The sequence below is a fragment of the Podarcis liolepis genome (assembly GCF_965112155.1).
Source record: "Podarcis liolepis genome assembly, chromosome: 7".
In the NCBI taxonomy this organism is placed as follows: domain Eukaryota; kingdom Metazoa; phylum Chordata; class Lepidosauria; order Squamata; family Lacertidae; genus Podarcis; species Podarcis liolepis.
The window spans coordinates 83314611-83341820 of NC_139561.1; the positions used below are offsets into that span (position 1 = coordinate 83314611).

At 47.8% G+C, this 27210-nt stretch overlaps 2 protein-coding genes across 32 annotated transcripts in view; one reads left to right on the plus strand and one right to left on the minus strand.

Annotated features, from left to right (window-relative positions):
• The window catches only part of ERFL (ETS repressor factor like), a 159883-nt gene extending 134210 nt beyond the window's left edge, over positions 1 to 25673 (plus strand). For 3 of the 5 annotated variants that reach the window (XM_083515935.1, XM_083515934.1, XM_083515938.1), the window contains exons 2-6: positions 5141 to 5222; positions 14352 to 14586; positions 19092 to 19281; positions 19595 to 19718; positions 20275 to 25673. In XM_083515935.1, the coding sequence (XP_083372061.1) occupies positions 5159 to 5222; positions 14352 to 14586; positions 19092 to 19281; positions 19595 to 19718; positions 20275 to 20897 (1236 nt within the window). In that variant the 5' untranslated portion in view covers positions 5141 to 5158 and the 3' untranslated portion in view covers positions 20898 to 25673. Of the gene's footprint in view, positions 1 to 2166; positions 2843 to 3042; positions 3110 to 5140; positions 5223 to 14351; positions 14587 to 19091; positions 19282 to 19594; positions 19719 to 20274 lie in introns of those variants that run through there. The other 2 variants (XM_083515936.1, XM_083515937.1) reach the window with 2 other exon arrangements.
• ARHGEF1 (Rho guanine nucleotide exchange factor 1) overlaps positions 23192 to 27210 on the minus strand; it is a 71921-nt gene continuing 67902 nt past the window's right edge. For all 27 annotated transcript variants that reach the window (XM_083515764.1, XM_083515762.1, XM_083515759.1 and 24 more), the window contains one exon: positions 23192 to 27117. The gene's annotated coding sequence lies outside the window, so the exon portion shown is untranslated. The remainder of the gene's footprint in view (positions 27118 to 27210) is intronic.

Consider the following 27210-nt stretch of genomic DNA (forward strand, 5'->3'; position numbering starts at 1 on the left):
TTCCCTGGTCTTAAATCCCACCGCACTCAACTGGGCTTGCTAAAAAGCAAGTCCTGTTGAACCCAGCAGGACTTGCTTCCAAGTAAGCAGTTTTCGGGTAGGGCTGGAAATTCTGCTGAACCGAACACGGACGGAATACTCTAGCTGTCCTCTCCCTTGAATGATCACAGCGATGTGCAGAGGAGGCACATTTACAGCAAACATTTAATCCTAACCAAAAATAACACCAGACCCCACCCAAAATAAAAATATAAAACCTGGGTGTCTTGATTTTTATAATACCTCTGACCTAAAACGCTAACTTTTTAAAAAATATGTTTGGATCTCTCGAAAAGACCGCGTGGGGAAAATTTGTGGGAAGAGAGTGAATAAATATAGAAATAAGAAAGTGGGGGTCTCATAGGGGTGGGGGCGGCGTGGTGGTGGGGGGCGTCCTGGGTGCTTCGTGTCTCTCCTGCGTCCTTCTTTTCGGTTTTGGACGGCTGCTTTACGCCCTCCTCGCTTTAGAAATATGCAGTGATGAGACTGAGCGAGAAAGCGAAGGGGAGGGGGCAGAAATGGAGGGAGGGAGGGAGGGAGGGAGGGAGGGAGGGAGGGAGGGAGGGAAGGAGTGGGGAAGCAAAGAAGGGAAAATTCCCTCGGCTACTTGTTATAACATTTCTCCAGGAGGTTGGAGGGAAGTTGAAAGCCTCGGTAACCGAAATCAAAACTAACAAGGAAATGATCTGCGCCTCTCATCTGGGCCCCGGCTCCTGGGGGCCTGCGGGGGGATCTGCTAGCTTCCTCTTTGATTTGTAAAAAATGCATTACCTCCCAAATCAAACGGAAAATTACTGCAACCAAGGACAAGAGGCTGGGAGCTGGCGGCGGGGGGCGCGCAGAAAGGAAGACGGGGGCTTCGGTGACATCTTTGGAGCTCGGGAAGGGGGGGGGCAGGTGAGGGGATACTACATGAAATAGGGTGGCAAGGGGGTGACACTGGGTGGAAGTTATGTCTATCCGTATCGCGTTCTGTGTTGGGTTGCTTGGAAGGGAAAAGCGCCATTTCGCTATTAGGCGGAGCTGTCCCCGGTGCTGAACGCGGGGACAAAGCTGCGATGTCCCTGTTATCTATCGGCGTTTTGAACACCCCGATCTCTTCGATTTCAGTTGCTAATGTGTCTTGCTAAACTGGTCTTGAACCGACTCTGTTCCAGATACGATGTCTAAATACACCTCTCTGTGGAGCGTCTCCCCATCACTCCACCTGCCTCTCTATCTTCTCTAGCTCCTCAATTTCCGGTCATTCATGTTTCTTCCTCCGCCATCTCCCAGCCACACACCCACCCTGCTAAGGCCGGGTCACCAGATCTCTGGAATTTGATCTTATGTCCCTGCGCCTATGTAGGAAGTATTAAAGCCCCGCCTTCGTAAATACAGAGATAGACGGACATAACCTGCACAGGGAAGATGGGCATAAGCAGCTGCGCGGCTGGAGAACAACTGGGCGAAGGCAGGTGGAGGCTTCTATTTGTCCACCTGCATCCCAGTCTGAAAACACATCACCCCACCCCCGAACTGGTAGCATCCGCTTGAGAAGACACACACAGAAGTGGTTTTTGTCAGAGGAGAGCCGGACGCCACTCCTCGTCCACACTATACCGCTTGAATCAAAGTTTTGGGCCATTCCGCCGCCAATACTTTTAACTCCCTCTTGCCTTGGGAAAGATCTCTCGTTCAAACATGTTTGCGTTTACAATTGCGGGAGGGAGGGAGAGTGTTGACTTTTTGCTCCTCTCCATCTCTGACACACAAACACAACAACAACAGTTGTGTGGCAGGGAGACGGGGTGGTGGTGAGCGCAAATGCTCCTTCCTCGTCTCTTCCGGCTGTTTTTCTATTTACTTTCGCTTCTCGCAGCGAGAGTCTCTTTCATCGCCGCCCCCCTCCGCCTCCCCCACGCACACCCCCGCCACTCCAGCCCGCCTTATGCCGGCGGTGGAGCTGTTGTGGGGAAGTGAGGAGTAGTTACAAGCAAACACCCGCCCCTAATGAAGACAAACGGAGCCGAGCGCTGAGCTCAGGCGCCGTCACCCTTGGAGCGGCTTCTGCCGCCTCCGCCGCCGCCGCACCCGGACACGGCTGGAGCTCGGACCCTCTCCCCACCCGCCCCATCTCATCGCCCCATCGCCATCACCCTCGCTCCTCGTTTCTAGCGCTCCTCGGGTGGAGGGGTAGAGGGAGACAGAAGGGAGAGAGGGAGGGCAGGATAGTGGAAGAGTAGAGTGCGAAAGCTGGGGAAGAGGAGAAAGAGAAGGATCTCAACACGGGATAAGGAGCGGGCGTGGAAGGGGGAAGAAAAGGAGGGAACGCGAAAGAGGCCCTTAAAAGGGGAGAGTGTGGAGGTGCAAGGAGGTGAAAAAAGAAGGGAGCGAGCTGAGGAGGAGAGGGAAGGAGAGCGCGAGAGGGAAGGAGGGAATGTGAATAGGACGAGAGAAGAGAGAGAAAAGGGTTGCGTGGTTGTCTGTGTGAAAGGAGTAAGGAAGGAGAATGAAGGGCTCTCGGGGAGGGAAGCGGGAGAGAAGTTAAGAGAAGAAGGGACGGAGCGGGGAGAAGAAGGGAGAGAAAAAGAGCGGTGCGGAAAAGGGGAATGTGCAAAGGACAGAAGGGAAGAAGGAAAGAGCGTGTAAGGGGCAGGCGAGGAAGACAGGTGCGCGTTCCCTCTCTCCCTCTCTCCTTCTCTTCCTCTCCTTCTTTCGTGTCCGGGGGGCGAATCCATAAATGATGCGGCTCTCCGGGCCGCGTGTCACTCGCCAGGCGCCGAGCGGAGTCGCCCAGGGCACCGGCTCCTCCGCCGCCGCGGTAATTATCTGACAGCCCGGCCAGCCGCGCGCTCGGCCCCGGGGTGGCTGGAGGGGGAGTGCGGGTGGGGGCGAGCGAGGGGGAGAAGGCGCGTTTCAGCCGCCAAATAAGCCGGCTGAGTTGGGGGGGGGAGGGTGGCTGATCTGGGGCGCGGGGGGGGGGTGGCGGAATGCTTGACGATGCTTCTTGAAGAACCAGGGAGGACACTGCCCCCGCTTTGGGCACCCAAAAAAAACCTCTCGGATGGACGCGGGGCTCGGGAAAGAGGTAAGGATGGGCTTTAAACCGTTGTGGGGCGCAAATGGGGCAATCCGTGGGGAGAAGGAAGCAGGGGACAAGAGAGGGCGCGGCGGGGTGGGAAGCTAATGCAACTTAATAGGAATATGCATCTACATGCGGGAAAACCGTAAGTATAGATCCTTCCTCGGTTATTCTGCTGCCTTTCCTCCTCCTTCCTTCGTAGTTTGTAAGTTCCTTGCGGGCAGAGACTTGTCTTTTTCCATTTCCTCTTTCTTTTCGCTTCCCGGCTTGCTACGGTGTGAAGCGCGCTGATGGAATGAATACATTTGCTGTTATTTATTATTGCTGTTGTGAATCTGAAGTTTTGGCGGGGAGAATCGGACATTCTGGGTGTGATTTTGGGAGAGAGGCAAGCGAAAGAGGTGCCATGAGGTCGTGCTTCGGCGCGCAGAAAGGCCCCTGGTTCGGTCCTAGGTATCTGCAGATAGAAAAATGCCTGGGGAGCTTTTGCCGGTCAGTGTAGGCAGGGCTGAGCTAACTGGGCCAAGGGATAAGGCAGATTCCTAAGAGGGCGGCTGGGCCCAACAAACCCTATTCTGCTAGCTGGCGTGGAGGAAGCAGGTGAGTATTCTGCGGAAACTGCCCTGCCCTCGTGCAAGGCTGCACTCCAAAGGTGTGCAATATTCGTGTGTGTGAAGAAGCCCCCTCTCCAATTAAAGGGGAGCCCTTCTCGGGCACTGAGGGGATTTGGTGCTAGGCCTCGATCCTATGCCTGCTTTGGAGGAAGAAAGTTCCATCAAATGCAGCGTGGGACGAACTTTCAAGGAGCTGTGTTTAGGATCGCGGTCTGTTTTTTCTTCTAATTGAATGAGCGCATTCTAATTGAATGAGGGCTACCTGTTGCCCTCTCTCTTTCCCTGTGGCTCTTCGGTTGAAAGGGGTTGGGTAAAATGAGAATGTGCAGGTTACGAAAAGAAACTTTACCCTTCCCTCCCTCAATATTCGCTTTGTTGGGTGGGCTGCTGCGGATATTTTGGGGGTAGACTTGTGGGGCGTTATACAACTGGGCGGAGGCTTTTCGGCATGCGAGATGGCGCCAAAGAAGCAGTTGACGGCGGCGACCAGCCTCCCTCTCAGACGTATTTAATAAGTAATACAGTATACAGATTTAATAAATAATAATTCTGTGGAAACCAACACCCAAGGGCCAAATGGATCTACACAAGTACACACACACACACACAGGGTCACGCAGAGGTATATGTGCAAGGCAGCACCGTTAATTTAAATGTGCACACGATCTGGGGACGTGTTCACACAACCAGGGGCACACAGCGTTCCTTAATGCACGCAGACGCAATTGCCCAGGCCGACATCACACCAGCAGCCCAACTCGCATCAAAGCCCATGTTGCCTCGGGGTTGAAGCCAACAAGTTTAATTAGAAGGAAATTCCATTCGACAGTTCCCACATTCCAGAGGAGTAGACCCACAATAACTCGTGAATCCGGCCTACTTCCGAGTTCGGATCGTCCCATTCCGAGTACTTCAACTGGAAAGCGGCTTGTGGGGAGAGGGTCAAACTTCTGGGGAATACCGCGGCAGGCACCCCAAAAGAGAGGCGAATAATTCGCGGGTTCAGCGGGTCCAAGGCGCGGGGCTCTTTCTCCCTCTCCGCGCAGAGCTGCGCTGCTGAGCTTTTTACGCAACGGCGGGCGCAGGGAATGGAGCTCGGGTCGGCATTGAGGGTTGGGCTGGCTGGCTGGCGACTTCGGCCTTAGTCCGTGAGTGCTCGTAGTCCTTCGGATGCAGCAGGAGGCCCGTCGCCCTCTGGGAGCGCCGCAAGAAGCTGGGCAGAACTTTGTCTCCTCCGCTGTCTCCTGAAAAACAACAACCGTTTCCCCCACCCCACCCCACTCCATTTTTTTTGGAACTCGTTTCCTCGCTGTTCTAATGCATTCATCCAGTTGTCTCTCAAACGGTGCAAACCCTGCTTTTGCTAGTGCTTCCTCTCCCCAATCCACCCATCCAATCTCACGACCCTTCTCCGCCTCTGCAGGTGTAACCTTCTCGCGCCATGGACTGTAACTGCGTCTCGGACCTGCTGCTCACCTCGCCGGTTCCTGCTCTCTGGACTCCAGGTAAAATTGCCTTCGCTTTACCAACACACACACACACACACACACACAGAGAGAGAGAGAGAGAGAGAGAGAGAGAGAGAGAGAGAGAGAGAGAGAGATCAGCAGCGGGGGTTAATTTCAGGGTAGATCCGGCCATAGACCAAACCGGTCTAGCACTTTCCCAGGTGAGACCCCAGCGCATCCACCACTTTTAAAAGTTTATGTTTCTTTATGCAGAGATTTATATCTCCGTCTTCCAGTTCCTATAAGCACCCAGGGTGATCTCACTTGGCCAGTGCTGCTCCCCCTCCCCCACTGGGAAATCAAAGAACTGCAGAGTTGGAAAGGACTTGTAGAATTGTAGAGTTGGAAGGGACCCCGTGGGTCATCTAGTCCAACCCCCTGCAATGCAGGGAAATGCAGCTGTCCCGTACAGGGATCAAGCCTTGATTCCTCTGTCGCACGGGGTTGGACTAGATGACCCTTGGGTACCTCCCAGCTCTACTTTTCTATTATTCTATGACCTTGGGGCTATCAACACTGGGATATAACCAACTGAGCTACCTCAATTTTTAAATGAAAAGATACAACTAGAACAAACATTTTTCTCCTTTGCCTTACTTCCTGCTTTTTTATTGTGCCATATTTATTTATTTTTATTGCATTTATACCTCACCTATTCCCCCCCCTCCAAGAAGCTTAAGATGGCCCACCACACCGCTATGCACCTTCAACAGGTTGGGGATGTACCCAAGAAGTCAAAGCAAATTTAATCACCACCATAATACCCACCTACAAACTCACACAGATGGCGCTGTTTGAGATGTTGTCTTTCCCAAATCAGGAAGTCAAGGATTTAGCAAAAATATTAATAATATATATATATAATCTTCCCAAGGGCTCTATCCAACTCAGAGTAGAACCAAAGAAATCAATGGCCCTAAGTTAGTCATGTATATTGACTTTAATGGGTCTACTCTGTGTAGGAGTAGCTTTGGAAACAACCGCAAGTCCTTATTATTGTCACTTTAGCTGAGCCTTCAAGGAGAGGTCCAATCGCCAGACTCTGTTTTGCGGTTTCTGGAGCCCAGTGGCCCTGTCCTAATAATTCTTAAACTCTCTTTCTTTTAAAACACATGTTTCTTTTTAAACATGTGTTTGAGCTCAGCTAGCTATGAATTCCAACAGTGGGCAACTTGATGTTTTTATTTATTTATTATTTCACTGTTATCCTACCTTTCATCCAGTGAGTTTAACACAGCGTACAAATCCCCCCCACCACCACATTTTATACTTAGAACAACAACCCTGTGAGGTGGGTTAGGCTACTGGCTGAATGTCACTCTGTGGCTGAGTGAAGGCTTGAACCCGCATCCCAGACAAAATGCTTTAAATCATGCTGCACAGGCAGAACAGAGGGAAGTAGTCATTCATACGTGCACATTTCACACCATGTGTGAATGGGCATCAAGAATGCCTTCATTTCTGCCCTGTACCCGGATTCCATGCAGGGGCTTGGGTGAACATATTGTCTTCCCCAATCCCATGAAAATAAATGCGATTAAAATAAGTCTGTAGCAATCATTCCTTATTGCCTGAGCTGGGATAGCTCAGTTGGTAAAGCATGAGACTCTTAAGCTCAGGGTTGTGGGTTTGAGCCCCATGTTAGGTGAAAGGGGGTTGGACTAGATGACCCTCGTGGTCCCTTCCAGCTCCACAAATCTGTGATTCTATGAAACACTGTTCTTCCAAATGACCACGAGTGCAGTCCGCCCACATTCAGTGGTGAATAAGCTCTGCACTTCCTGGGAGGCGCAGTGTTCTTCTGTATTATTAGTTTGATTAGCTCAGGTAAAAACAATTTCTAGGACCTGGTGACAAATGGCTCAAAAGAAACTGAGCAAAATGTTCTGCTGCAGTTTGCTCCTTTTGGTTAGTAGAAATGGGTGTGCCATTTGGTTGGTTTTTAATGCTAGCCACACAATATGTAAATAATAGGGGACCTCTGAGCATGTGCAGAATTTCCTTCTCTCCTTCACTAGCTCCTGCACAGATAAGGTGAAGTGTTCAGACCATTATTTATCGCATGCCCAACATCAAACCTGGTCTGATTGGATACCTATGTACATACATACTACTGCTATTGTGCAAAAGACTGCTACACATTACTGCTGCTGACATATACAATAACGCTGAAATCAACATTCACAAATATTTGAAATCTGCTGTTCTCTCACTTTTTCGGCATGCAAAAATTTCATTTTCAGAATTCCAATTCAACATTGTAGGTGAAACCATTATCTCAAGGGCTTTAGACCTGTTGATATCTCTTGATTGTTTTGATACTGACAGGTGTCAAATGTCAAAAAGCACTACATACTATTGCATGTCAACTATCAAATGCTACATACCATTGCATGCAACATGGAAAAAAATGAAGTTATTTGTTTTTAAAATGTATGCCTAACTTTTATTCAATGAATTCATAGCAACAAAATAAATTTAAAATGAAGATTTTTTTTTTAAATGTGAGTGCAGCTGTGAATAATAAAAAGCAACCACCAGAAAACAGGGGGCTGAAGAGAGGAAGGGAAGATACATTATCATACGTAAAATATTCAGCGGTTCACTCGCAAATATTTGAATCGTCAGTGGATATCTGGTAAATATAAAACATTAGAATTTGAAGAGGAGATTTTTCTGCAAATGGATCCAGTTTAGAGACCATCCAATGAATAAATGCAAATCTAGCCACATGCAGTGTATGAGACACAGCCATCATGGCTTCTACGTTCACCCTCTCCCAGTTAGAAACAAACAAACACACACACACACACACACACACACACACACACACACACACACAATACCATACCCACTCATTTCACACAGCTAATAACTGCACCCTCCCCCTCTCGCACAGCAAAATCTCCCCCAAGGGTCTAGACTGCTGTGGAGTTTGTAGCTCCAAGCTGAAGGCTGGGGGGCAATAGTGACAATCAAAGGAGCTGGTTTTAACCGCAGGGCACTCTTTTCCATGCTGGGCCTCTGAGGACACAAGCCTTGCATGTTTCATTAGCCAGCTGATTCTATTTTTCCCCATACACTGAGGCTAAAACCATGGCAGGGCAGTCAAAGGAAGAATCTTAGCAGTCTGGTGTTGGCGGGGGAGGAAAAGTCTCACTGTATGTATTTTTTCCTGCATCCACATCTCACCTTCTTCCAAGAAGCACAAGGCAACGTTTGCAGGTTTTCCCATGTCCCTATTTAAGATTCACAACAACCCTGGGAGGTAGGCTAGTGGTGACCTTGTGAGCATCACGGCTATGCAGCTTTTGAACCTAGTTTCCCCCGTTGTGAATCCAACACATTAACTACACCACCTAGCTCTCCCTTGAAAAAGGGGAGCAACTTCACCTATTTTTGCAGCGTCAATGCATGGCAATTTAACAGTCAATCACATTGCCAGGCCCAGCACTCTAGCGACAGCAGTGGAAAACTGTGTTTTGCTTAACCTCTGTGCGGTTGTGTATCACACGCCTAGTTTGCTGGTTCATTTGTTTGCAAGGGTGAACGACCTGAAAGAGTTTAAATCCATGGCATGGAAGTTTATTCAGCCTGGGGGCCCACACCCCCCCCATAGGCAACTTTCTAAGGAGTGGGTAGAGCCACTTGCCAGGGGTGGGTGGGGCTTGGGATGTGACCCTTACTTCTTAAAAAGTAGGGTACATTTCAGCAACACACAGGCCTGAGGTTTCTGCAGTGCTATAACCACATCTCTCCACCATCCACTGAGGCAAGCAAGAGGCATAATCAAGGACACATTTTAGCCAGTCAAAGGGACTCCAGGAAGTGAGCTGCAAGGCCAGTGAGAGCCATGGCCTGGGGAGAGACCAAAGAGCCAGATAAACAGGACCAGATTTTAATCAAGGCTCATTTTGACTTAACTGGCTGGTACACAATGTGCCCTTTCAAGGTGTCTGGACTGAGCAAACTTATTCCTGTTCCTGCCAATCTAAATCCAGGCACTCCATGTCAATTTGGCAGAAGCTGTAATTTACTAAGCGGTCCTAAAAATAAAGGACAGGGTGATTAATAGTGTGTAGTCTCCTTAAAAAGTGTAAAGAATTGGCCTTTGAGCATGTACAAAGTGTCATTCATTCACCACTAAGCAACCCACCCCCTGCTGATAAGATCTTGTTCCTGGGGGAGTTGTGAGCTGGCGCTTCCCTTCCAAAAAGTAATGGGAGTGGTTGGTGCAGAATGAACCTGCCAATTTCCACCTACAACAGGGGTTTTCGAAAGCCAGGGAAACTTTTCTGTGTGAAGCAGTCCGCTGCTGAGGAGCTCTCATACGCTGTGTAGGATTATTGGGGTACACACCCCAAGCCTATGTGGTTTGTTACTCCGCACCGTTGCTCCATGTGAACTGCAAATGTGCTTTGGGAGCAAACAGATCACCCAGCAGCGACAGCGGCAGCAAGGACTCCGTCCAGGATTTTCTCTGCTCTGTGAAGTAGTTAGAACCACGGTGAATCCTCTCTTTCTGCTTTGCAAACAGAGCAGGAAATGCCAAGAGCGGGCTATACAAATGAAAAGCAAATTTCGTTCAGCCTCCCATGCTATAATAATAGTAATAATAATAATACATATATATATACCTGTCTTTCTAAAACCCCAAGGAAAACATTCCCATGTTCAGGATGGGAAATGGAAACTGGGAAGCCTCCCCAAATCTCCTTGGGTGACTCAAACAGAACCTTTGAGACAAAACTGTCTATCTGTTTAGGCTGCTAGCTGTTTTTCTTATGGGAAAATAAAAGGAAAACTGTGTAGGGAGAATGAAGAGCTAATGTTCCTGCTCCAGTCTCCCAGTATATAAAATGGACGGACAACCATGTGGTACTTATTCTCCCTTTGTGATAAATTAAATTTTGCTTCGTCAAAATAAAGCACTGAGCAAGTTAAGTAGCGTTCATCTTTGAAGGCTACTGGACACAGACAGACCCCTGCTTTATCCTAGGGCTTACCAACACCTTAATATTCCAGGCTGTGGGCCTGCAGGTAAACTGCACATATTTTAGAGCTGATGTAGAAACTCTGTGGGCATTACATTACAGTCCTGCTACGATCCCATTGGCCAAGAGTGCTTTGCCCTTGGTGCCTCATGCCTTCGATTAATGCAAGGGGGAGAGGAATGCGACAGGGATCCCCTTTGCACTTTGAGAGGCATCAAGAGTGCCCAGGACTTCCCAGCAAAGTATCTGCGCCTCTGTTGAGGGTCTGATCTCACACTTCGAGGGCCCTGGCATCTGAGAGAGAGGCCTTCGGGAGAGTGAATGTAATTTACTGCAGGGGTGCCAAAGGTGCTCTGTGTAACTGAAAATCAAGGCATTGATCAGCAGTTCATTAGGCCTGTTAATGATAGATTCATAGATAGAGGCACAGATCTGAAGAGGCCGGCCTGACCTCTCCTGCACAGAAGAGTCCAGAGTGTGTCCCTCAGCACCTTCTGCTTGAAGTCTGTTCCCTCCTGAGCTGCAGAGAGCTCAGCTTTTAGCCATGATTAATTAGTCGGGGTGGAGGTGACCGAGCTGGCTATCCCTGCTCCTTGGAGATGCCTGCTTTTAAACACAGTGTCAGGTTGTTATTCAAGCCCACTGCGGAATTAAGATCTGAAAGTGGAAATAACTACAAGGCGGAGAGCATCTCAACTTCAAGGGAGAGATCTCGGAGGACTCGGGGAACATTTTATAAGTAGTGTAAGAGGAAACTCACTAGCAAAGGTCTTGCCATGTGCACAAACATTTGGGTTTATTTGGCATGTGCCTGCATGCAACGATCTGCTCATGAACGTTCATGTGGTGTAGAGTTAGACACTAAAAATAAATTATGGTAAAGAGGCACAGCTACTAAAAAAGAAGAGGTGAAGGGGCAGGCCAACAAAAAGAGAAAGTAACGTCAACGTTTGCACGCAGTAAAATAACAATATGGAGTCTTATGCACCTCAAGCACAAAAAAAATTATTCTGGCACAAGCTTTCATGGACTAGAGATTTCTTAAGATGGCACACATATACTCACGAAAATGTGGGGAGAAAACAAATGTTGGCAATGAAAGCAGTGGGAAATGAAATCCATGACTACAGACTGTGATAATTGTGCTAATGCTTAAATGTATGTGAAATGATTATAGTGGCTGTTCACAAAGCCGTGTTGATTCTAAAGCAAGCATCCCTGTACTGCTATGCTAATTAATACATGCAGTGGGATAGAAAACAGTTATCTCGATTCAGGCCACATGTGACAGAGCTAAACCTCTTGATAAGTGAATGAACATTCAGCAGTTTCATGCAGGAGAAACACCGTATGAAAAATACTCATTGCTGACAGAATAGGGAATTTAAAAAAAAAACCAACCTCAGAAAGGTAGTATAAAAAGGTGACCCAACCATTCCAAATTCAATAATAAACACAATGATTGGGATCTTAATCATGAAGATTAATGATGTAACAAAGAATTACCCCTGACTTATAACATACAAAAATATTTCCTAGCTTTAATTGGAAGCAGGTTTAACTGAACCATTTCAAATTCACTACCAATTTCACTTGGTTTTTAGGAATGTCCCATATCATAGGATATCTTAAAAAAACAAAACAACTTATTCAGGAATACCACTTTGTATGGTATAGGAACTTTTTAAATCCATATGAAAACAATACAAAGTCCAGTGGCACCTTAAAGACTAACAAATTTACTGTGGCAATGAAATATCACTGGCCTTTTTTTTATTAGTGGGGGGATCACTGTATACTATTTTTTGCCCTTTGTCTATGTCTGCCATCTGAGGATACCTGTTCATACATTGGACAAACTGGCTGCATCCCACAAACACTTGTACAAGAATCCAGTTAATCTTTGCAGTGCCATACTTTTACCACGACAAACACAGCAACCCCCTGGAATTAATCTGCACTGCATCTGCATACAGTACCTCGGGTTAAGTACTTAATTGGTTCCGGAGGTCCGTTCATAACCTGAAACTGTTCTTAACCTGAAGCACCACTTTACCTAATGGGGCCTTCCGCTACTGCCGTGCCGCCGGAGCACAATTTCTGTTCTCATCCTGAAGCAAAGTTCTTAACCCAAGGTACTATTTCTGGGTTAGCGGAGTCTGTAACCTGAAGCGTATGTAACCCGAGGTACCACTGTACTGCAAAAAAATTCACAGCCAAATTGAAATCGACTTTTATACACTCAGGAAAATCTGTTCTTAAGACTGCTTCTTACTTAAGGTGTTCCTTTTGCATTGTTTTCAAACCAGTCTTCAGTTGTTGTTTTTGCACTGTCTTAAAAACTATTTTTAGCAGTTTTATGGTGGGTTCATATACTGCCTTGAGAAACAAGTGAAATGCAATTAATTAATTAATTAATTAACCATGGCCATTTTTAACCGATGATATTCTTAGCATAAGTTGCTATCACAGCCTGATCCATGCAATTTAATGAAAAAAAGTCCCTCAGTGTTCAGTTGACTTAGTCCCAAGTAAGTGTTTATAGCACTTTAACTCAGCAAAACAATATGACCCTAAACCGTTCAGGCTGAGTTTTAAGAGCTTTAAGGGAGGCACTTCTCGTGGCCCTTTGCTGAATGAGACAGGTAGTGTCAGCACAAGAGAGGGCCTTTTTGGTGGCAGCACCTTCTCCTGATTGTGGAATGTCCTGCTCTCCGTTGTCACTGGTATTGACACTGTTGACTTTCCAGCATAAGCTGAAGACACAAGTCTTTATCCAGACTTCTGCAGGCACCTTCACAGGGATTTGAATCAACCGGATGTAAATTTGTAATCATTCTGTTGCTCTGTTAATATATCAATTGAGGTTTTAATATGGTTGTTAAAGTTATATTTTAGTGCTCATGCACTGAAGCTTTATTTCATCGGTAACCCACCCTGGGATCATACATTGATGAAGAGAGGGATAGAAGCTGAGCAAATGAATAAATAGCACTAGAACAGTGGGATGCCCTCTGACCCCACAACAAGCAACAATTCTGTAAAAACATGACAACCTTCACATTCCATTTCAAACCACAACAAGCTTCTAGACCTCTTTGTTCTAACACACACACACACACACACACACACACACACACACACACACACACAATTAGTGCTAAAATCTGAGAAACTGACAGCCTGAATCTGTCCGTGATTAGTCAGAAGCAAGTCCCGCAGGTCCCAGCAGGATTTAGTTCCAAATATGTGTGCGAACGCAGCCTCTGAAAGGACTGGGGGAAGCCTGAAGTTAAATCAGTTATTCACAATCCCATTCCACCCCTTTGCCATCCTCACGTTCCTTCCCCCCAACACTTATTATAAATCTGTTTTGAGGTTTTTCCCCTTTTTATTTATTTTATGAAATAAATAAAAATATTTGAGCAGACCCCCCCCCCTAAAAAAAAGGCAATGCACATTTGGTTTCAGAATGATTTTATTTTTTTACTCGTATACAAGCATGTGTAGATTTAGCTAGTGACTAATCAATTAATCAACCAAAGCTCATTTAATCAATTGACTTTTAAATCAGGTGACAGCGCCGCAATGCATCAGTTTCCTGAGAGGTCGCTGCATTTTGGACATTTAACCCCCTTTCCTTTCCATACTGCGGGGGGCGGGAGAGGGAAAACTGCCTCTTTTTGCATCCACACAGATAGGTACAGGGCTTGCGCCAGAGAGTGTTAGGTCCTACTGCTTTTCTCAACAGGGGTGCCAACTTGAATAAAATATTGGGGGGCCCTGGTAAGCCCCAGCCCTCAAAATCGATCACATGACACAGTGCACGCACATCATTTGAATGGCAATGCCCATCAAGTTGGGGGCAGGGCTGCCTCCTCAAATATTTTATGGGGAGGGGGCAGAAGACCCCTTGTCTCCTGGGAGTTGGCTCCTATGCTTCACGAGGTTCCAGAATTCGTGAGCCCCAGCAGGCAAGTACCTGCGTACCTGCTTCAAAGGTGCAGGAGATAAAGATCCAGCAAACTTATGATCTCTAGAAACGTAAGTGATTCTCTTGGCTTGTCTTAGAGCAACTCCCCCTCCCTTCTAGACCCCAGCCGGTTTATTCTTTCCACCTCTCTCCTGGCAGGGTTCGCCTTCCCAGACTGGGCCTACAAGCCAGAGTCCAGCCCCGGCTCTCGCCAGATCCAGCTGTGGCATTTCATTCTGGAGCTTCTGCAAAAAGAAGAATACCAGAACGTCATCGCCTGGCAAGGGGACTACGGCGAGTTTGTCATCAAGGACCCGGACGAGGTGGCCAGGCTGTGGGGAATCCGTAAATGCAAGCCCCATATGAACTACGACAAGCTGAGCAGGGCCTTGAGGTGAGGCAATGGGTGGGCACTGGGAGGAACTGGGACGCCCTGCCGCGTCGGACCCGGACAGTTTCAGCACTTTCGCTGCGGGACAGCGCCTCTTGGGCGGCAGGATCCGCAGGCTTCTGCGCTGTAGCGCCACAGCGCCCTCTAGCCCTGCGCTGCAGCATTGCGGCCTATTCTGGTCGAACGGGGTTTTTGAAAGCCATCTATTTCTCCCAACTGCTTTGGAAAACCACTTCCAGGGTGAATTTATGTTTTTATATTTCTTTATTCCTTCATACTTACAGTGCGATAATGTTCAATCAGGGCAGGCATTTGAGTGCGGGCCAGGTGGGGAAACATCCCCGAGTCCTTTAAATAAAACCACTAGAGTTACCTATTGGTTAAAAAGTTTGAAACTGATTCATTTTATAACTGACTGGTTATTGATTAAATTTAAGGAGTCGTACATGGCCTAAAGAAACAGTTGCACAGTCTTGCTGCTTTGGAGATTCCGAAGGAAGGAGATAGTTTCAATTAAATGTATAACTTAGAATTTAACAGACCCAGTAAGCCAATTGCTCTATTCATGCCCCATTTCTCTAGAGGAGGTGGAGGGGCTAGCCATAACTTGAGATGGAGGGCCTGGTGGGGTTGTCTTTCTATATCTCCTCCTTCTTCAGTGACAGAAATCTCCAGGTTGACCAAGTTGGACCATAGAAGAATTACGTATAGAGCTATTTGATTTCTCCCAGTCTGCCTACAGCCCTGGTGTAAAAATAACCCATTAAAGGGTTTGTGAAAATGTACACGAGCAAAATTAAAGTGGATTTGTTGCCTCTTAACATGCTTTAGTTAATCTCCCGTATTCACAGAGTGGGTTAATTAAAGAATGGTGAGACGATGCCCCCTACCTGTGCATGATTATGCATGAAGTAGGAAGTCTAATCCGTAAAAGATATTGGGCTGTGTTCAACCAAGTTTCACTGAGAATAGTGCCACGTAGCAAGCCCACTGTGAAACTGAAGGGATTTTAGGAGTGTGTGTGTGTTCCTTCCATTTTATGCTTTAAAAAGTTGAACACTCCACCATACCTGCCTGACCGAAGAAGAGCTTGTGATCCTGCTCACAGGGTACAGAAGGCAACCTTCTGCATGCAGTGGCTTTCAGCATTGCTAGTAATGTGATGGGTATGTCAGGAAGTGGGCAAGAAGGAGTGAGTGAGTTGTTTGTTCAAATCCCACCTCAGCCATAATCTCACTGGGTAGTCAAAGGCACACTCCTCCGTTGTCTCCAGACAGATGCCAACCAAAATGGCACCATCACTCAGCCTCACATCTGTGATGTGGACAGGATAGTACAGGCTTGCCTTTCAGGTCTGTGGTATGTGGTAAGGGGAACTGAGATAGCAGAGCTGCGGTTGTCTTGAAATGCCCTATATTAATGCTATATGTGTGCGTGTGTGCACGCCCTGATTAATTCAGCAACATCTTTCTTTATTTTATTTGTTTGGAAGTTATTTTTCAGTTTTCAAAATAACAGCTGATATAAACTGCTGGTGGCGAACCATCATCTGTAAAAAGAGGCATTCTCCCCATGCAGGAAAGGGATGCTTACGAAAGACACTCACATTTATATCATTTAGAAACAAAGAAAGTACTATTAGTTTGCTCACTGGCAAACTTAATCCATCAGCTGATTAATCAGTTAAAACTGATACGATTCATCAGTTAGATTTCTGCAACATAGACAACTGGACTAAGGCTGCAGTTTCAACACATACCTACCTGGAAGTAAGCCCCATTGAAAACTACGTGACTTACTTCTGAGTAGACATGTATAGGATTGCACTTTGCTATGTGTAATACTGGTTTCACATGCAGTCATGCAGCATACCCAGTTGCTTATGTTATTCCCAGGACTTTATCAAATTATTGAGATGAGAAGGGATGCTTTTTATTCCCTGTTCCTTTGCCTACCTCTCCTAAACACTGCTAAAACCCACAAGAGCTTTGCTATCATCCTCTCCCAGTAGCCTCTCTGTGTAATTGATCGACAGCGATATTTGTTATTGCTTATTAATTAACTGCACCTCTCTGGCCACTTGAGATTCCACCTCCCTAATTAATATTTATGAGGAGCTAAGTGCTATTGACGCTTCCTATTAACTGAGCCCGGGAATTCGTCTCTGCTCTGCCCAGTAAATAAATGCTGAAGACTCCCTGATAACCCACACTCCCTCCCCAGGGCACCAGTTTAAGGAACGCTCCGAGATTTATTGCTAGCATAGAGCTGGATGACATGTTACGACTCACCAGGGGGCGCTCTTTGCTTGGAAGTGGAGCCGAGTCCAATTTCCCCTAATGGGCCACTAAGGGGATGAAATTTGGTGTTGCCTGCAGAGGGCGCTGATTCCTAAGTCAGGGCAGACGCCAATGTCACAAGCGGGCGCCAAGAGCATTTGTGATGTGATTTAATATAGTACAGTTTTTCATTAAAAATAAAATAAAAACTTCTCTCGAATTCTGGAGAGGGTGCTTGAAATCTTGGAAGGTGATGCACCGCAGGTTCTTTTGAAAGGACAACAATATTTTTTGCATAATCAACCTCTGTGTAGATGGTCCTGCAGCTCAGCTTTTCTTCAATGGATCTTTCACCAACTCCACAGCAATAAGGTAAAGGTAAAGGGACCCCGGACCATTAGGTCCAGTCGTGGCCGACTCTGGAGTTGCGATGCTCATCTCGCTTTTATTGGCCGAGGGAGCCGGCATGCAACTTCTGGGTCATGTAGCCAGCATGACTAAGCCGCTTCTGGCAAATCAAAGCAGTGCACGGAAACGCTGTTTACCTTCCCGCCGTAGTGGTACCTATTTATCTACTTGCACTTTGAAGTGCTTTCGAACTGCTATGTTGGCAGGAGCAGGGACCGAGCAATGGGAGCTCACCCCGTCACGGGGGTTCAAACCGCCGACCTTCTGATCAGCAAGTCCTAGGCTCTGCGGTTTAACCCACAGCGCCACCCACGTCCCCTCTCCACAGCAATGTTCATGTGCTAATCCTCATCCTCCTCTTGACCAGCAGTAGCAGAAAAAATAAGCAATGAAGTAAACACTGCAAGTCATAGAAGAGAGAAACAGCGCACATGTGCTCTATTTGCATAATTTCTGCAGGTTGCAGAATTCATCGTTTTGGGGTGCAGAATTCAGATTGCTTAGAGGATTATTTTTATTATTATTTCATTTTTGCATTGACTGCACACAGTCCTGGTTGCCACTATTTAGTTGTTGGGACCCATGTTTCCCACTGAGCGTAAGGGTTGGAACACCAAATCCTTTCATGCTCTGCCTCATGTTTGACTAATTGGAACAAAAAGAACTCTTCTCCCTTTGATTCTCTCTTCGTTCCACATGTTGGGTGCTGCCATACATTGCTTCACGACTGCAACACGTAGTGTGGAATTTGGTATCGGGTAGTGCAGAATCCAGCTTCCTGAAATTCTTAAGATTTATTATTCTCCTCCTTTTAAAACTGCAAGTTTCTAGTCTTCATGGCTGCAGAGATCGACTTTGTCATGTGTGTGTGAAGCCATGTTCGGTAAAATATCAGGAGCTCTTCTTGCTGGTTGCAGATGCTGAGCAGGCCTTTCAGTTAACTGGGTTTGTGATTTCACTCGCTGCAAAACTCAGCTCTTGCCTTCCTCTTCCCCTCCCTGCCCCCCGGCTAATAAGAAAACTAATACTTATAATACTAGTGCTGCTAATAATAATAATAATAATATCCAAGGAGCTCAAGGTTGTGCACCTGTTTCTTTGCCTCTTTTATCCCTACAACAATACTGAGACATAGGTTAGACTGAGAGATAGGTAAAGGTAAAGGGACCCCTGACCATTAGGTCCAGTCATGATCGACTCTGGGATTATCTCGCTTTACTGGCCGAGGGAAGTGGAGTACAGCTTCCGGGTCATGTGGTCAGCATGACTAAGCTGTTTCTGGCAAACCAGAGCAGCACACGGAAACGCTGTTTACCTTCCCGCCAGAGCAGTACCTATTTATCTACTTGCACTTTGACATGTTTTCGAACTGCTAGGTTGGCAGGAGCAGGGACCGAGCAATGGGAGCTCACCCCGTCGCGGGGATTCGAACTGCCGACCTTCTGATCGGCAAGCCCTAGGCTCTGTGGTTTAACCCACAGCACCACCCACGTCCTTAGACTGAGAGATGGTGGCTTGCAAACTGGGTATAATGGCTAAGTGGGGATTTGAACCCGGATTTCTCCAGTCTTGGTGAAACAAATGGTTCCATTGTATGAAAAGCCACCACATAAAAATTCACGGGCTTTTGATTTGGCCTGGCTATCTATTCACTGGACTAGTCTTTGTTTTAACCGCAGAATATTTGCAGGCCTTTGTGTAAGGTAGACTCTCCTGGTTCTGGTCAGCAGCTGCCACCTCAGTTTTGCACATCCCACCATGACACTTTAGCCACCCTGCTCACTATTGGCTCACCTGGCCCCTTGCTTCTTTCCCTGCCAGGTACTATTACAACAAACGGATCTTGCACAAGACGAAGGGCAAACGCTTCACCTACAAGTTCAACTTCAGCAAAGTGGTCCTGGTGAATTACCCTCTCCTGGACATGGCTGCCAACTCCCCGTTTCTGCTGGCTCAGAACCCTTTCAATGGGAGCAACCATGGGGCAGATTGTGCCCCTCTGACCCCTGAGGTATGATGCGGGAAAGAGGGAACCACGTCTGTTTTTTAAGAGGGGATGTGCCGAGGGTGTATCATGCCGTTTGCTCCCCTTCAGAGCACGTTTCAGCTCAAGTCGTGAGCTGGGCCTCTGATGTCAGGACGTTGTACTGCAATAGTGCCAAGGAGCATGTGCAGAGTGGTCATTTCTACCCCATCTTCTCCTTTTTTAACATTTCAGCCCACAGGGCCAGGATGGTCAGATCAGGAGGCAGCGAGATCAGCCACTTACAATTTGAGCCCATGCATCTGCGTAGCTCATTCATTCCCTTTTCTCTTCCCCCTAGACCCTGCAAAGCCTCTTCTCAAGCCCCCGTTTGGGGGACCCGGCAACCCGCACCCCACTCTTTGAACGCCAAACTGAGACAGAGAAGCTCAGACTGGATGCAACCTTCCCTTTTCTGGGGTCAGGTGAGAGCAAGCTGTTTATCCTCTACCTTTCCAAAATAATAATAAAAAAAATCTAGGAAGGCTATGCTTTCAAGGTAAAGGTAAAAGTAAAGGGAGCCCTGACCGTTAGGTCCAGTCATAGCCGACTCTGGGGATGCGGCACTCATCTTGCTTTATTGGCCGAGGGAGCCGGCGTACAGCTTCCGGTCATGTGGCCAGCATGACGAAGCCGCTTCTGGCGAACCAGAGCTGCGCACAGAAATGCCGTTTACCTTCCCGCCGGAGTGGTACCTATTTATCTACTTGCACTTTGACGTGCCTTCGAACTGCTAGGTTGGCAGGAGATGCTTTCAAGGTGGGGGTCCCTAATTATTATTTTTGCTGCTGGTTCATTTTGGTTTTTTTAAAAGAACTCCCCATAAAGGTGATTACTTCTCTTTCCATATTGCTATGATTCACGCCAAAAGGGTAATATGAAAATATCACGACAATGAATTGGGATTCCAGTAAAACCAAAGCCTCTGAACCCAGCATGGACTGGTTCCTCACACCTCTTCCCCCCCCTTCTCCCCCACAGGTGTTGCCGGATATACAAAGCCCCCAAGTTTGCTGACTCCGTATGGCAGGAACGCTTCCTTCCCAGATTACCCCTGGAATTTTAACCCTTACCTGTCCAGCTCTTTCCCCCTGAACAGCTCCAAACTGCCCGCCTCCCTGTACTCCCCCCACTTCTACCCCAACCCCCTGTCTGGGTCATTAGCCCAGCTTCCAGCACCCATTTCACTACTGCCGGGAGATAGCACAGAGCGGGCTGCAGCTCTGGGGGGCGGCTCCGTCCCTCGCCTCTGTCTCCCTCCCCATGGCATGACCCTGCCCCTCCGCGGCGCTGGGAATGCGGCCGGCGAGCGTGAGAAGGAGTTGCTGGGTCCCAGGGCCCAGAGCCCTTCAGGGGGGCGAGGGACCAAAGAGGACCCTGGCTCCGATTCCGAGTTGGAGATCACAGATCTAAGCGAATGCAGCTCGGAGAACGAAGGCTGCGATTTCAGCCCCGACAGCTTGGAGGCGATAGAGAGCCAGGTGCAGAATTACAAGCGGCTGCAGACAGAGCGGACGGCAGGGGCAACAGCCAGCAAGCCGGAAGGGGTGGCAGAGGCCAGCCTGGGCACTGCCAAGGAAGCGAAGAGTCTGCCAGGCAGCTGAACACAAGCATTATTCGCAGCCCAAACTGCTGGTCCCTCTCCATCAGTAGCCCGATTCTTAAAGAGAGTTTAAAGCAAAGGAAAGAAAACAAAACCTGCCCCATTTGTTTGATGTCTCTATTTTTATAGGAAAATTTTATTCATTGATTATACTGAGTCTAATTCCCCAAAGCACCCTCACTTTCTGCTCCCCATTCCCTTCACCCTGGGCTGGAATACTCCTCTCTTCCCCCTCTCAACTTCATCAATGGAGGGCTTTGTCTTCACATTCCTGGGGAGGCCCAGATTGGGGCAAAAAGGCTTTCTGGAAGAAAGGGACGAGGGCTCAGGACAGGCAGCAGTGTGGCAGAGATTTTTTTTTGGGGGGGGGGCTGTGAGACTCCAGATCTTACTGGACTCCCAGCTCACAGCAGCCCATATGACCGATGGTCAGGGATGATGGGATTTGCAGTCCAGCAACACTTAAGACTTGAGAGCTGAAAGTGTCCTCTTCATCACCTCTTCCAATACCACGGGAAGATACCTCCATGCACTTTTGATCACAATCTGCCTCAGCTCTCCCTCCCTAGACCAGTCCCATTAAACTCCCTGGACCGGCCAGCTCCACACCATCTCTGAAAATTTCCACGGGCTATGTTAATCCCTTTCAGTGCACCTGCCACCCCATGAAATTCTTTTGACCTATTTAACAGCCAGGCTTCTAGAGACAACCAGCTTGCTGCTGTGGCTGGCACAATCTATTTTGGTGCTTCAGCAAATGCCCCTCCGCCATCCTGGGAAGTTCTCCTGCACAAGCCTTGTTGATATGAAGTGCAGGATCTTTTCTCACCTGACGTAAGTTTCTTGGGTCAGATTTCTGCCTGCTTCTCATCATTACTGATGCCTTTAAAGCCACCTTGGGTTGTCACAATCTGGGGCTTGCCCGAGTGTGCTGTGAAGGTGTCTTCAAAAAGGTCCAGCCAGAACACAAGACTGGTTGTGTGCATCATCCCTTTTTAAGTCCAAGCAGTCCAAATACCACCATTCCTGTGTTGCTGCTCTACACCCGATAGTTTAAGGTGCACACGTAGGTCGTTGCAAACTGGGATGCAGCAAAACGTGTTTATTGACAGGGTCCCCACAGCTAGGTTGAGAGCGCTCCTGCAAGCCCACATGGTTCCAAGTTTCCGGTGTCCTCCAGAACCTACCAACCTGATTCCCAGCTCCCAAAATTGTGGGGAGGAACTTGAAAACCCAGGCCCGCTCCAAAATACAGGGAGTTGTATGACGGGAGAGGGAGTTTAACCTTTTTTTACCCACCCCTGACTTTCGAAGTGCAATATTGTCTTGTCATGCTCTGGTGTGACCCTCTGTAAAAAAAACAAAAAGAAAAAAATAGCCCCTACCACGCCTCACCTGTGTGCTCGTGTCCCCCCCCCCCCCCGTGTTTTAAAAGAAGAAAAAAACAAAACTGTATTTGTGTGGTTGATATGAAGACGCTGTTTAACCCGACCCCTATGTTTTCTCTTTCCTTTTTGTAAATACTATATTAATTTATGGAGTGTGTAAAGAAAAAGAAAAAAACAGATGGGAAAGAATTTTACCCCAGCACATCGCTGGCCTCTAAAGCAATAAAATATCTATTCGTCACTCGAGTCTCTGCTCACAGGCAAAAGGGAGTGAATGGAAGAAGTGGGTGCTCATGGGTGAGAGGCCAGGAACCTACAAGTTGTCAGTTCGAAACCTGACAAGTAGATCACTTAACAAAGGAGCAAAGGAAGATTTTTAACAGTATAGGCACTCGCGTCCCACTCAGCTCAGTGGCATTTACTCCCAGGTAAGTGGGAAGGGATGAGTGACTCTTTCAATCCCGAGGGCTACACTTCTTCATGAGAAACTGTCTAGGGCAGGCACAGGCAAACTCGGCCCTCCAGATGTTTTGGGACTACAACTCCCATCATCCCTAGGTAACAGGACCCAATGGTCATGGATGATGGGAATCGTAGTCTCAAAAACATCTGGAGGGCCGAGTTTGCCAATGCCTGGTCTAGGGGCTGCCTGCAACTGAGCGGAAGGGGAACCATTTAAGCTCTTCCTTCTGCGCAGCAGGCTATACATTCAAGTTACAAAAGAGTCAAGAGTTCCATGTGTGCCCAAAACACAGGCAAGCAAAACGCACCGTCATAAATGAAGGGCACGTTCCGTCCAGGGAAAATCATAGAGTTAGAAGGGACCCCCCCTTGATTGGCCCAACCCAATGCAATAAATGAGACACGAAATGCAAAATACATGCTGTATTCCAACCACAAAGGCTGCTGCGATTAATATAGCTTTTAATTTGGCATCTTTTACAAAAGTTATCTTTGGTTCAGTCTCTTCCTCGCCTCTCCTACACGTACCTGTAACCCTCCTGTAACATACAAAAAGCCTCCGATTTCTCTCTACGTAAGGTGTGGGAAGGAGGGGCCCACGACTCCTGTGCTCAGATAAGCAGGAGGGATGTGGAATCCCGGATCCCTGCTCTTCCCCCTCTACCCCATCCTTATACAGAGTGGAAACTCACCTGATCTCCCCACCCTCTGGCGAGGAAACATTTCCCTCTTCTTCCTTCTTCTGGCTAGTATTTTCACTGCAAACCTCATAACAAAAACGTTGCCAGGCGGAGGGAACCACACAGAGCTCAATCCTCAACTGAACTCTAGGAAAGCAACCTCCAAGCTCAAGCTGAGAGCATTCTCAAGACAGTTGACCACCGATTAGCTACCCCGTGGTTAATTCACATGATTCAGGGGAGGGGGAAGATCAAGCAACAACAGCACAAGTTCCAATTTGTGCCCCAGGCCAACCGCGAGTCTATAGACCCAAACTGCTCTTGAAATCCAGTTCGCGACTGAGGCTGCACTCCAGGTCAAGAATCCGGAATGCTAAAAAGGCACAGATTGTGAAAATCGCACTTATAAGCATTGGCTGTTTTGGGGGGGGGTTTTGAAGAGGGGATTTTATGCTGCCTGATTCAGGCTTTTAAAAAAAAAAGTTTAGGAAGTCAAGCAGAACTTGCTTCTTCCTTAAATTTTCCTTAAATAGTTGTGCCCCAGACAGGACAGAGCAGAACTTGCATTTTTCATTTTTCCTAGGTGGGGTGGATGGGTTGTGACAGGAGGGCAGTGGCCAATACAGCATGCTTCAGATGTTGCTGGACTCTAGCTCCCATCATCTCTGGCTGGGGCTGATGGGAACTGGGAGTCCAAAATGGAGGGCGCCACACAGAAGGGAAAAGCCATAAATAAGTGCGGCACTTTTGCATGTGTGAACTAATCCATAGCGCACCATCTTGAGAATGTCTCACGAAAGTACAAAACAGCAATGGTAAAAGGCGTGAAAGCAGATCCCGGGGGATTTTATCCCCCCACCCCACCCAGCCGATGCTTTTACATTTTGCAGTTTAGAATTTTTATTTCATTTTCTTTCTTTTTTTTAAGTGTGACTTTAAAAAAACACCTCATCTGACTGCAACAGATTTGGCAGGGGCTATTATACATTCCATAATACTGGGAAGCTGAGAAGGTCACACTCTTTCTTCTCCGAATATACTGGGTTAGGCTCTTTGTACAGTAATAAGACAAAAACCCCTAAAGACTAAATATATATAATATCACTCTATATAAAAAAAACAACAACCTCTGGGTCCTTCTTCGCTTTCAGCCCCAGCTGGAGGAGTTAAGACTACTCCCTTATGTTCGTATATATATATATATATAATATCCCAGCAAAATATTGAGTTTTCTTAAACATACAAGCACATTATGAACAAAAAGTATAAAAGGCACTTGGAAGAACTGGAACGTGTGCAATATCTGTGTAGGTCCGTCTCTGAGGACATCAAGTGGGGGGGGGGCGGCGACAGGTTTCACTTGACTTTTCCCCCTCACCTCAACCCTTAGGTCTGCTACCTGTCCTCTGGGATGAAAGCACCACCTATGTTTATCCCCCTTGACTAGTTTCGGCAGATGGAATTCTCCCAAGCGGAGGACGCAAACACGCCGCGGTTGCTTAGGGAGGACGCACTGCAACCCTCCAGTTGGGCAAAAGGTCCTACAAATAGGAGGTGTCTTGGCTGGGGAGGGCGAGCAGAGTTGCCAGAAGCAGCAGCAAACCCCGAGTCTGGGTGCTCAGCAGCCCTCTGTAGGTCCAGAGCCCTCTTGCTCCATGCGACAGACCAGCTTTGAGGACAAGTCCCTTCCATACACAGCCAAAGGGGGATCAGGGGTAGGAGGAGGAACAGGCACACACACCCGCCCCCACTCAATTCCTGCAAAATACTGCAAAAGGCCAATAACCCCAACACTTGGAAGAGCCAAGAGGCCCCCATTGACTTACTGATATGGCTCCACCTGCTGTCCCTTCCACAAAACAGCGTGTCACAGAAGGGCAGGCAAGGGATCGTGCATTAATTACATTTATGGCAGATGAGACCCCCAACCCAGGACCTTGTGGTTTCACTTTCATATTCTACACCTGTAGCACCCTGTGGCTAAAAGCAGCTTTTATAATGCTACACGGTGCTGGGAATAACCTGGTCGGCAACACCGAGTGAAAGGCAACCCCGATTCCAGATAACGTGTGGGCAAATGCGATCTAACTGCTCAGCTGATCCTTGGTATATACATTGTTGGGTATCGAACCCCAAGATTTCTCAGGAATTCCTAAAGAAAGCAGGGATGTGATGAGAAAGAAGCTTTGTGGAGGAGGTTGGTTGGGATTTTGCTTTGCTAGCAGGAGCTTGCGTTTTAAAAATAAATCTTTCCACCCCTGCAATGGCGTTTCTGCACACAACCAAGTGAAGGAGGTTGCTGGCCATGTCTTCCAGGTCTCCCTTGAGTTGGGGCGAGGGCAGGCTAGAAGGCTCACATGAAACTGCACCCGGCTAGGTTAAGATCAAGCGGCGTTTCCAGGGAGCTTGCCTGGCACTACTGATCTCGTTGGGGGAAATCTCTTGAGAAGCATTTCCAGGGAACACCAGGGGTCTCCCTTGATCCACCGCTGGAACAACGCTGCCTTCAGACTTCAAGCTCATCTCATAACACAAGACCCATTTTCCCCTGCCTTTCTCCTCTCTTCAGAAGGTGGTTATGGCACTGACGGTGTGGCTGGCCCTCTGTTAGGTTGTGAAGCCAGCTGTGAAGGGTCACCCAGCAAGGAGAGACCAGTCTTCTGGAAGGGGGTTTGTATCGGGGAGAGAACCAGCTCAAGTTTCAGGGCAGCTGATGCAGTTTGCAGGCAAGCCCAAGGCTTTTCTGCTGTGTGCTTGTGAGTGTGTGTGTCTCAGCTGAAAAGCACTGTGTGGAATGGCAAGGTAGCAAGGAGCCAAGGGATGGAGGGAGACAGCTAGGGCAGGACTGCAGGTGTGAAGAAATGAGGCAGGAAAAGGATAAAAACGCATTCTAGAAAAGCGGGGCGTTTCTGGGGACAGGGAGATGAGTAAAGGCAAGGAAAACCAAGTTAAGTGATTTAAAGATTTGCCTCCCCATGAAACCGCGGTGATTGCTGCTGCTGCCGCTGCCGCCAAGCACTTCCTTTTTAAAAGGATCAGATGCCTATCTGGAGGGCTAGGTCCACGTGTGAGGATATACTGTAAGGCAAGCTTATACCACCAGGATGATTGACAATTTGAGGAGGGGCTCGATATTGCTATCGTCATACCCTCCTTGCAAACCTTCCCTGAGATTATTTGGCTGGTCACTTTTGGCAGAAAGGAGGTCAAGTTTGATGTCTCCAGCGGTTATGTTCTGAATAGGTCTGTGGAGCCCAGAAGCGCCTTGCACCCAACCCCAACCCCATCATCTTTGGTCCACTAGACAGCTGCCACAGGGACCCGATTTTTTAATTCGCCTCTCTTTGGGACAGACACCACAAATTACTCCCATAGCTAAAGAAAAAGCTGACCCCCCCAAGAGCACCTCTATGGCCTGATGACATCGCTAACCCCACCCTCAGGAAGGGTTTGACCCCTTAACTCACATGCAGTTCCGCAGCCTCTAAATATGGCCCCCTATAGCGTGGTCTAGGTAGAATATATATAAAATATATATTTATAACCCTGGAATCTTTCCCTGCATTATAAATCCTCTATACAAAAAGCAGTGTAGGCCGCACTTGGTTGCTGGTGTTGTTCGAGGAGGAACATCTGGCTGGAGAGAGCGGTTGGCAAAAAAGATCCCTTTTCCTCCCTGTGAAAGACAGGCCTGGAGAGGGGGGAGAAGACACAGAAAGCCATTAAGACGACAGTGAGAATGGGGCTGCAGAAAGCAGCGGTGTCAACCCGAGTTTGAAACCGG